Source organism: Cebus imitator, unplaced genomic scaffold (genome assembly GCF_001604975.1).
Source record: "Cebus imitator isolate Cc_AM_T3 unplaced genomic scaffold, Cebus_imitator-1.0 Scaffold132, whole genome shotgun sequence".
NCBI lineage: Eukaryota > Metazoa > Chordata > Mammalia > Primates > Cebidae > Cebus > Cebus imitator.
In genome coordinates this window covers 1,825,783-1,837,286 of record NW_016107447.1, presented here as the reverse complement: position 1 = coordinate 1,837,286, position 11,504 = coordinate 1,825,783, and the positions used below count along the sequence as shown (strand labels likewise).

The following is an 11,504-nucleotide window of genomic DNA, read 5'->3' as shown; positions in this document are numbered from 1 at the left end:
AACCCAGACCCTTGTAAAGTCCAAAAAAAAAAAAAAAAAAAAAATTCCCATGTGGGCTCTGGGTCCAGATGATCAACTCTGATCAAACCCATCACCTCCACTCATGGGCCTCAATCTTTCAGTCAAGTCCCTTTGCTGATTTTGATCCTGAAGGTCAAATTCATACTCAGCCTGGCATTCAGGACTTCTCTCATCTAGCCCAAGCTAGCACTCCTATCTTAACCATTCCAGAATCCTCTCCATTCCCCCTTATCCGCCTGCTACTACCCCACGCTCTAGTTCTGAGCCATTTGAAGTTCTCCAGACAGCCACTGCTTTTTCTTCTCCCAGCACTTGCACCAAGAACCCACATTCAAATCCCACTGTTGCCACTCACTACCCATGAGACTTTGGGTGAGCTGTGTAATTCTCTGTGCCTTAGTTTCCTCATCTGTAAAGCAAGGGCTTGGTGATGGCAGTAATAATAGTACCTACAAAGTAATAGGAGTACCTATCTCATCTGGTTGTTTTATCACACATAATGCACATAGAACAGTGCCTGGTACATCGTGCTGTACAAGGGGTGGCTACTATCATCAGGTGTATGATCCATATTTTATTTATCCACTGCCTTACTCCTGGGCACCTAGGTTATTGCCAGTTTTTCACTAACAAGCAATGCTGCAATCAACATCCTTCTGTGTGTTGTCTTGTGCACCTGTGTGAAGGTCAGAAAGTAGTTACATTTTTAGGTTTAGTGGTTCTTGGTAAATTACCCTCTAAGAAGACTATCCCTTGCACAAGAAGCTCTCATTCATCCTTCTTGATTCAATTCCACTTCAGATGTCATCTTGACTGAGAAATGTTCCTGGACCTCAACCACAACACATAGACACAAACACACACACATACACTTCAGTATTATTGAATAAAAGATCATACACTGCACACTCCCCAAGTGTGATCCCACTCCCACCAGCCATAGAATTACCCTTGTAAATAAGTTAGACTCTCTGGAGGTGGAGCCTGGAGTTGCATTCATTTTAAGCAAGTTCCAAGGGCAATCTTATGCATTCTAAAGTCTAACTCATTTCTCTATCACCAGTGCCCAGTACAGGGCCTGTCTCTATATAGGGGCTTAATAAATGTTTGATGAATATTCATCAAACAGGCTGATCATTTCCTTGACTATAAAATAGAAATAATCACATCATACTTTCCTAATAGGGAGGATTGAATATGTTAACAATTACAGCTCCTAGAACACTTTCTGGCGCATAGAAAGCACTCTATCAGTTATTTGTTTTTCTTTTGCACTCTATCAGTTCAACGCATACATGCATACATGCGTGCATACATATATAAATAGTCTGCTTCTAAAGTTTAGATAATCCAAGTTTATTAGAAACACTCCAATAGAAAAGGAAGGTGGGAAGAGAGGGCCCAGCCCACCACCACTCCTCCCTGCACTGCAGAACACAACACCAGTTTGTATCCGGCAAACTGGCTCCTTCCCCAGGGCTGGTCCCTGTGGGGATTTACATGGCACTGCCAAAGCAGGACGGGAGCCCTAGTCCTCAGGGCACTGCAGGATGTCATAGGTCACGTAGCCCACTTCGTCCACCTGGTTCACCTCATTCCGGGAACTCACGCGCCAGTAGAAGCGGTCCTGGCAGAAATAGGCTTTCTCTGCAGGAGATGGGCAGGCATGAGAGGAGGGATTCTAATTCTCCCACATGTACAGAAATAGGAACAAGTTCTTTACAACCATCTCTTCTGCCATTTCTAGAACTTTCTAAGGTTTTCACATAACACCTCCATCCCTCCCACCCACCCATGTGTGAGATGCTGGACAGCACAGACCTCAAGGCCCAAATCACTGCCACAGAGCTTAGCACGTAGTAGGTACAATATATACATTTTGTGAATGAACTAGCAAATGAGTAGACCAACTATCTTAATGCTCAGAACAATCCATTCAACGCTCATTCATTGAACAAATCTGTTCATTCATCAACACCTACTATGTGCTCTGTTCAAGACACTAGGGGTAAGCAGAAAAAAATGCAGGCATGATCTCATTTATCTTGGTGCTTATACTCTAGTGAGGCAAGAGACAATTAACAAGCCAACACATAAATAAATAAGATTGGTTTTGAAAATAGAGAAAGCTATGGAGAAAATGAACACAAGTAAATAGATAATAAGCATCAGAGAAGGCCTCACTGAAGCAGTAGTCTTAGCACTGAAACCTGAAGGAAGACAGGGGGACGGCCCGGTGACAATCTGGAGGGAAAGCCTTCCAGGCAGAGGGAACAACTGGCACGAAGGCTCTAAGCTGGGAATGTCCTTGATCTGTTCAAAGAGCAGCCAGTGTGGGTGGAACAGAGTAAATAACAGGAGTAGTGGGAAGACATGAGAACACAGGGGTCAAGTCAGATCCTGTTAGTTTCTTTGACCTTGGAATGGATCTGGGGTCACTCCCAAGACTATTGCCCTCCACTCCTACCCCCTCCCTAATCTCATGGAATATGTTAAAGGTCCTGGACAACCAGTATGGTTTGGGCTGCGGTGTTTATAAAGAAGATGGCAAAAGACGACAGACTGAAAAAAGATTTTAGTGGCAGAAAATTTTGTTCACCTTGTCAACTGTTTGGATGTGACTGAGGAGAAAGGGAAGTCAAGTGTAATTCCAGCTATCATCCCCATATTACAGATGGGGAAACTGAGGCTCTAAGAGTAGAGAACCAGTGATTTGCCAAAGTCACACAGCTGTGAATTGTCTTATCTCTGGCTGTAGCACATTGTCTGGAACATTGTCAGTACTTGATGACTGTTGTCAAATAAGCTTCCATGCAAACCACCTGTGTCCTGTACTGAAGGGGAAAGAGCTTCCAGCCGGGGAGGCAGGAAATCTGGGTCCTGGTCTTGGCTGCATCCCTGACTTCCTATATGATCTGGAGAAGGCCGCTGCCTCTACTGGGATCTTGTCTGGGCTGGGACACTTGCTTCCGTTTCCAAAGGGCTTTTTCTTCCTCGCTCAGAATTTGACCAATCACTAAGACAGAGGAGCCCAGGGTGGTGTCTCATGAAGGGACCCTCCCCTGCCCTCATCTTCAGCCCTCACCTCGGTACTGGAAGACGTCATGCATGTCCAAGGGCACTCCGGGGAATATCCGGTCCACCTCTCTGGCGCTCTGGGGATCCACCATCTGCGCCTTCACGTCGAACCTGCGGGCAGGCGCCGAGGAGACAGGTGCTGAGCCGGCGGGCGGGCGGGCGGCGGACGGCGCCCGGGCTCCCCCTGCCGGCGGTCGCGGCGGCGCTCACCTCCAGACGCGCCTCCCGCTGAACAGCAGCATCTTTCCCGCGCCGCGCGGGAGGGCCCCGGTCACCTGGGCCACGTCGGGGCCAAGGCCCAGCTTGTCCAAGCCCCTCGGGCCCAGCACCGACGCGCCTGTGTACACCCACACCTGGCGCCCTGCAGGGGAGGAGGGTCACGTCGGTCTGGGGGCGCAGAGTGCGCACGCACTCTTCTAGAACGCGAGGAAGGAGATCCGACGAGGCCTTTCCCAGCCCGCGTGCCCGCAGTCCCTGCACTGCAGGGCCAGAGGCGCTGGGTCGGGGGGCGCAAGGGCGTGGAGAGGAGGGGGCAGAAACTCAGCCGCCCCGACGTTTGCTAAACTGCGTCCGCCAGGGGGCGTCTTTTTCTAAAACGCACAAGACGTTTCGTGGGTTATCGATGGTCTCTTGGGCCTCCTTGACTGATGGGGATTGACGCGGCGGCAGAGAGGGAGAAGGGAACTAACCAGAGAAGAAGAAAAGCTTCTTGGAGAGCGGCTCCTCAAAGGCCGAGTCCAGCTTGCGGGGCAGCGCGGGCCACGTGTCGGCGACAGGGAAGGGGCCCTGCGGCCGGCTCCCCCTGCCCTCAGAGAATCGCCAGTACCTCCTGAGGACGCGAGGAGGGAAAGGACGGGCTCTGAGCCTTGCACCCAGGGCCCATGGGCGGGGAGGGACAGGCAGCTCCTCCACCAGGCCCCCTCCCGCATCCACACATCCCTGCCTCCTCACCCATCCTTGAAGAAATACAGCTGGTTCCCAATCTCGGCGATGGCATCGAAGATGTTCACGTTGCAGGCATTGTCCACCGGATCCAAAGGCACAGTAGTGGCCGCAGAAGGGCCAGCAGTCGGGGGACCTGTGGGGCCGGCTGAGGGGGGACCTGTGGGGCCCACTGAGGGGCGGACAGTCGTGGGTCCGGTGGGGCAGACCGTCGGGGGAGCCGTGGGCTGCAGTGTAGTGGTGGTCGGAGGCCGTGGCTCAGGTTCAGGGCGAGAACCTAAAAAGAGACATGTGATGAGACACTCCCTATTCCCGCATACCTCTGTGCCCCTAGAACATCTGCTTCCCAAAGCTGCTCAGTGAGGCCCCCTCTGGCACACACACTCCTCACTCAGCCTGCCTTCCGCAACAAGACTTTTTTTTTTTTTTTTCTGACATCCTCTATGGCCCAGAATGGAGTGCAGTGGTGCAATCATAGCTCATTATAGCCTCGAACTCCTGGGCTCAAGGGATCCTCCCTCCTCAGCCTCCAGAGTAGCTAGGACTACAGGCATGTCCCTTCACGCCTAATTTATTTATTCTAGAGATGGGATTCTGGCTGTGTTGCCGAGGCTGGTCTGGAACTCCTGGGCTCAAGCGATCCTCCCGCCTGGGTCTCCCAAAGCGCTGGGATTACAGGCATGAGCCACCATGCCCAGCCTAGACTGCCTTTTGAAGCCATGCCTATTTCTCTCTAGAGTCTCTTTAACACCATCTCTAAGCACTGACATGGCAGCGACTGGGCCCAAGCTCTACTTCCAGATGGACGTTGTGGTTCCACCTCTCCTGCACCCCCGTTCCTCCCCCGAACCCCAAACCTCCATTCTTTGGTATCACGCCACAGCCACACCCTTTCCTCTCCTCCTTCCATCCCTGCCCCAGAGCCTTACCATAGAGGTGCTGGATGCCTTTCACGTCGTCCTTATGCAAGGGGGGATCCTCAGTGAAGCGGTACATGGGGTACATGAGCGCCTCTGGCACTGAGGTGTGATCTAAGCCCAGCGCGTGGCCGAACTCGTGCGCCGCCACGAGGAACAGACTGTATCCTGGAGGGAGAGGGAACCTGAAAAGTGAGCGCCGGGCCGAGGCCCTAGTCCTGGCCACCCCACCACCACCACAGCCGGGAACCCCAGCCCCCGGGTCTCAGGACCCCGCCCACCTTGGTCTGGGCAGAAGCCCCACTTCTTGTCGCTGTCAAAGTTCGAGGTAGTAGCGCACCAGAGGCGCCCATCTCCGCGGCCCTCGCTGGTACAAGATGAGTACTCCTTACCCAGGAAGGTGAAGGGGAAGACGCACGGCTGCCCCGCCGAGTTGCCCCCGATCACTGTTGAGTCGGCTGGAGAGACCCAAGGCTTTGGATGAGCCAGGTCAATGAGACCAATAGGGAACCATGGGCCGACCCGATAGGGAGCTAGACAATCTTGGTGGCGTAGGGGGCACTGTAGAGCACTCTTGAGACGAGGCTAGACCTGTGGGCGGGGCCTGTGACACCAGACCAAGGAAGAGGCTGCCGCTGAGCAGAAAAGGCCGAGCCTCGGTGGTGGGGCGAGGCCATTGGAAGTCAGGGATGGTGGGGGCGGGGGATGTGGTGAAAGTGGGCGGAGTCACGGCCGTCCTGAGGACCAATGAGAGTGGAAAGACAAACTGATGGGCGGAGGAGCCGCGTTTCGGGGGCCAATGCGTGATGAGAGGGCAGAGCTGAACCTTTTAGGGTGGGCCAAGGTACCTCGGGTCGGGCAGAAGCCGTAGAGCTTGTCCTGGTCATAGTTGGAGGTGGTGGCGCACCAGCGGTAGCCGTCCGAGCGACCGTCCGTGGTGCAGTCAGAGTAGGATTGGCCTTGGAAGATGAATGGAAACTGGCAGGGTTTCCCGTCACCATTGCCGTCCTGGGTGTAGAGTCCTGGGGCGAGGAGGAGGTGGGAAAGAGGGAGAAGGCGGAGAGAGCACATTATTACCCCCAAGTGTGTCCTGTTCTTTGACCCATGGACGGTCTGCAGTTCATCCCTCCTCTCCTCGTTTCTCAGATGAGAAAATTAGGCCCAGAATGCGGGAGGGTGAATTGCAGGCCACACAGCACTAGTGGCAGAGCTGGAATTAGAACCCAGGACTGTCAAGGGTGGTGCGCGCTCCCGGCCCTCGGCGCGCCCCCACACTCACTCTCGCTGGGGCAGAAGCCAAATCGGAGGTCGTTGTCGTAGTTGGCCGTGGTACTGCACCAGGGCACGCCGTCGGAGCGACCATCGGTGGTGCAGGCATAGTAGGAACGGCCCTCGAAGGTGAAGGGGAAGTGGCAGGCGGCACCATCTGCGTTTCCAAACTGAGTTGGAACCACTGCGGGAGGAGGGGGATCGGAGTCAGGGCGGCTGGTGATGGGAGGGAGAGGAAAAGGGAATCGGGGGACCAGGACTCTTCAGGATCTCACCGACACCCTTGCCCAGCGTCCACAACTCTTCATCGTCGAAATGGGCGTCTCCCTGAATGCCGGGGCCAGGAGGAAAGGCGTGTGCCAGGAGCCCGTCCTTCCCGTCGAAGGGATACCCGTCTCCATGCTCTGAAGAAACCGGTGAAGAGGAAGAGGATTCGCCAAGTACTGCTGCGCAGATTGTGCGCTGCCCACGGCAAGGACTCCGAAATAAGTGCGGACTGAAATCCTGCCTGCGCGAAGCTCTCGGAGCCTGGCGCCCTGGCCCTGCGCACTGTCTGGCGGGAGGGGCCGCCTAAGCCAGGGCAGCGCCGGCAGGCAAGAGGCAGCAGCGCCGCAGCTGCCTCCACGCTCTCGGTGGTCCTCCCTTCCCTGACCCCGCCCAGTTCTCCTGGATTTTCCCTCCTCGCGTTCTCACCCGCAACACCAAACAGGATGACGATGTCTGCGTCCTGGCTGTACACACGAGTGAAGGTGAGCGGCGTCACCGCGCTCCACAGCGCGAAGGCTCGGGCAAAGGCGTCGTCAATCACCTTCCGCGGCAAGTCCTCCGAGTAGTTTTGGATCCTGTAGCGGAAGAGCCCAGAGGAAAGAGGTCAGAGGTGAGAGGCTGGAGCGGGGCAGCAGGGACAGCCCATATCGCAGAGACCAACATACACAATGCTCCCTGCCGTCACGCTCTCTTCTATAAATCGCTTCCAGACTGTTTTTTGGGGTTTTGTTTTCTATTTAGACCCTCACAATGGCCCTGGCAGGAAGGCTTGGATGGCAAGAGCCATTTCCCTGAAGGAAAAACAGAGGCTCAGAGGTGGAGACCCTCTCCCACAGGCCACACATTAAGTAGGGAAACCCAGGGACACGTCCAAGACAGGACATGTTCACCGCTGGCCCAGGAGCCAGACCCGTCCTCCCTGCCCCACCCCGCCGCCCCCGCAGCCCCGGCTCACCAATAAGTGATGTTGTGGTGGTGCCACTTGAGGTCGCCCTCAAAGGTTTGAAACTTGCCCAGGTCTGGGACGCCGCACCGTGGGGTCCGCATGGCCTTCAGCGTGGCGCTGTCCAGCTCACCGGTCTCGGGCAGGGACAGTTGCTTCTGGAGAAGCAGCAGGGCAGGCCGCAGAGACTTCGACTCCCCATGTATCTCTGCCACCCGAGTGTAACCATAGCGGTACAGATATTCCTGTTGGTGCAGGGGCAGACACATGTCAGAGCTCTGACCCGTTTCTCTACCCAACTGGGCCAGGACTCCCTCCAGACACTCATGGAGGGAATCTTTTGTTGTTGTTGTTGTTGTTGTTGTTTTCTTGAAGAGATAAGGTCTCTTACTCTGTCATCCAGGCTGGAATGCAGTGGCACCCAATCATAGCTCACTGCAGCCTCAACCTCCTGAACTCAATCCATCCCCCCACCTCAGCCTTCTGCATAGCTGGAACTACAGGTTCTCACCACTGTGCTTGGCTATTTCTTTAACTTTTTGTAGAGATGGGATCTTATTATGTTGCCTAGACTGGGCTGAAACTCCTGAGCTCAAGCGATCCTACCACCCCAGCCTCCCAAAGTGCTGGGATTACAGGTGCGACCCCATGCCCGGCAGGGACTAGCATTTAATAAAGTATAAATGCTTTCCAGACACCAGTGCTTTCTGACCACCCAGGAATCTCCCCTCCCTTACACATCCTCAGCTCTTTCTCACCCCTGGATGTCGCTAGCCCATTTCTACCCCACAGCTGCATAAGGTCTACCCCTGTCACTCCCAGCCCATGCTTACCCCAGGACCCTCCAATGCCTCCCCGACCCCAAAACATTTCCCATTTCCCACCTAGGAAAGCCCCATTCCCCATTTCTGGCCATCACTGCTCAAAAGCTCCACAAGACCCCCATTGCCTAATCCTGGACACCTCTGTTCTTCAGATATGCCCATCACCACCAACACACCCCTAAAGCATCTCCTCCGAGGCCCTATGTCCTCTCTGGCACACTCAGCACCGTCCCAGACAGCCCTCCCCAGCTCTCAACTAGGTTTTTGCCCACCTCTGCTAGCTGCCTGTCAGTGAGATTGGTTCTCAGGTCTCCAGGGAAGACCACTCGGGTGGGCTGGCGCCGTCGGGGGACAGCAGAGCAGCAGCCCAATGCCAGGAGTGCCAGGACCAGGGGCTGCCAGAGGCTCATGGTGAGGGTGGCAGTGTCTGACTGCAGCTGCTGTTGTGGGGGCTTTAAGGAGGCGCTCCTGTGACCCCACCCCTCCTTGACAGGCGGGTGCTGACTCAGGGGACAGGGTGTGTGTGTGTGTGTGTTTTTGTGTGTGTGTGTGGCAGCCCCAGCATGAGAAAGGGCTTACACCACCTCCTCCTCTTTCCACTGCCCGCAGTCTCCACTGCCAAGTCAGGCAAGACCCCAGACCCGCAGGAAACCGCAGGCCCTCAGGGGAGCGGTAGGGTTTTGCAAACTGCAGAGCTTGTGGGAACTGTATGAAAGGGAGGGATGGGGATGAAGCTGGGCAACTCCCCCATCCCTCCGTCCGAAAGCCTCCAGTAGTCAGCCAAGGGAAATTGATGGAAGACTCCCTGAGACTTCTTTCTGAATCTAAGGATCCCCCTGACCCATCCTTGGCCTTTTCCAACACCCCTTCCCTGGTCAGATCTCCTCCCCAACCCCTCCCCACACTCCAGGCTCTGTCCTCTTTTCCCCTCCCTGACAGCCTTCTTTGACTCAGCTTCCTCTCCCTGCTTCATCTGGGGGCGGAGGGAGTGGGCTCTGCTAGGCAGGGACTGGGGAATTCTACCAGGGCAACCCCATGTTTTCGGCAGGCTGAATCTTCAGGGTAGTAAAGGAGAGAGTAGCAGCCTCTATAAACCAGCAGACATGGCTTTACTCTCTTCCTTCAGGACCTCCAGCAAATGTCTTACCACTCTGAATTTGTTTCCTCAGCTGTAAAAAAAAAAAGTTGGAGGGGGGACTCTTTGTCCCTAAATTGACATGAGGCTAAAATGAAATCAAACATATAAAATGTTTAGTTCACTGTAGGTTGTAAGTCCTCAACAGATGGTGGTGATTGGTTTAATTACTGAGGCCAAGACTAAGATTCTAGGCCAGGTGTGGTGGCTCATTCCTGTAATCTTAGCACTTCGGGAGGTCAAGGTAGGAGGATCGCTTGAGCCCAGTAGGTCGAGGATACAGGGAGTCATGACTATGTCACTGTACTCCAGCCTGGGTGACAGACCAGACCCTGCCAAAAGACAATGATTCCAACTTGGAATCAGGAGACTGGGTGATTGGGCTCTAAGCTGCATTGTAACCTGGAGCAAATGCCTTCCCCTTTCTCAGCTTAGGATTCATCAACTGCAAATCGGGGCAGGATGCAGGGGGGAAAAACGATCTCTAGGAGCTCTTTCAGTTCTCGAGCCCAACTCCATGCAGCCAAAGCTCCAGCCCCAATTATCACACTTATGCCAAGCGTCCCTCCCAAGCCCCCCACACCAGCAGCCTCCCTCCCTCCTTGCTTCCTAGCCAGTCAATGTCGGGTGGGGTCTATGTTCACCTTCTTCAAAGCCCTATTTGGGAAAACATGCTAACAACTCAACAAGCTGTATTTATTTATATATTTATTTACATGGCGTCTCACTCTGTCACCCAGGCTGGAGTGCAGTGACACGATCTCAGCTCACTGCAACCTCCACCTCCTGGGTTCAGGAGATTCTCCTACCTGAGCCTCCCAAGTAGCTGGAATTATAGGCACACACTACCATGCCTGGCTAAGTTTTTTGTATTTTTAGTAGAGATGGGGTTTCACTACATTGACCAAGTTGGTTTCGAACTCCTGACCTCAAGTGATTTGCCCACCTGGGCTCTCAAAGTGCTAGGATTACAGGCATGGGCCACAGCGCCCAGCCCAACAAGCCATATTTAAAGGGCCTACTATGTGCCAGGCACTTTTTATGCTTATCTAATAAACGAGTCTGTGAGATGGAGATAATTAACTTCCTTTACAGAAAACCTGAAGTTCTAAAGTTCATTAACTAATAAACATTTGCTTTGGAGTCACGAAGTCCTGGATTTCAGTCCCAGCTCTGCCATTTCCCAGCTATGTGACCTTGGGCAAGTCACTTATCTGAACTATAATAATAATAATGCATTTTTTTAGATTTACTGTGTAAAGCACCATAATAAATTATCTATAAGCCTCTCGTTTCATCCTTACCACCTGTAAGGTAGGTTCAATGAGTATCCCTCCTGTTTTGAGGCGGAAACTAAGGATCAGAGAGTTAAGGGGCTTGCCTGTGATCACAGAGCAAGTTAATCCACAGAACTAGGGTTCAAGCCCAGAACTGCCTGGTTCTAAAGCTTTTCATCTTTATTACCATTTACAGGGAAGTGTGATGACCCCAGTATAGACGTGAGTAGTTGGATGTGGTGAGAGGGGCAGCACAAAAAACCTGGATCCTTCTCCTTTGATCCCCTCCTACCCACTGAAGGTAAGAGAGGAGGCCCAGGCATTTAGGGAATCAGAAGCTAGGACAGGGGACCCACGAGGAACTAGATTCTAGACCCAGGAATGTGAGGTCATACAGCAGCATGATTTAAGAGGAAGAGATCCTCCAATCTGGGGGAATCTTCATCTGGATGGCAGACACAGGCTTTTAGGAAAAATCCAATAACTACCCCCAACTTGCCATCAATGGTACCAAATATGACATATATGTATATCTATGTATGTAGGTCACATATCTCAAACTTAGAACTATTGACACTTTGGGTTGTCATGGGCATTGCAGGATGCATAGCAGCATCCCTGACCTCTACCCACTGGATGCCAGTAGCACCTCCCCCAGTTGCCAGTTGTGACAACCAGAAATGTTACCAAACATTGCCAAATGTACTCTGGGCGAGTGGGAGGGGCAGACCCACCCCCAGCTAATGGTATATGTTGATTTTTCTGTGTAAAGGGCCTAAAACTTTTATCAGATACTCAAACAACCGTTGTTGATGATCTTCAAACCTTTTA

The 11,504-nt window shown here is 53.2% G+C and overlaps 1 protein-coding gene across 1 annotated transcript; it reads right to left on the bottom strand.

Moving 5' to 3' along the window:
* Positions 1–1,356: 1,356 nt before the first annotated feature.
* Positions 1,357–8,791, bottom strand: MMP9 (matrix metallopeptidase 9). The gene is made up of 13 exons (XM_017541277.1): positions 8,534–8,791; positions 7,450–7,682; positions 6,921–7,069; positions 6,503–6,631; positions 6,238–6,411; positions 5,807–5,980; positions 5,240–5,416; positions 4,971–5,126; positions 4,051–4,318; positions 3,789–3,928; positions 3,310–3,460; positions 3,107–3,210; positions 1,357–1,668 (listed from the first exon to the last, which is right to left on the bottom strand). Exons 1-13 carry the CDS (start codon positions 8,669–8,671, stop codon positions 1,550–1,552), a joined length of 2,112 nt encoding a protein of 703 aa, XP_017396766.1. The 5' UTR covers positions 8,672–8,791; the 3' UTR covers positions 1,357–1,549.
* Positions 8,792–11,504: the final 2,713 nt, after the last annotated feature.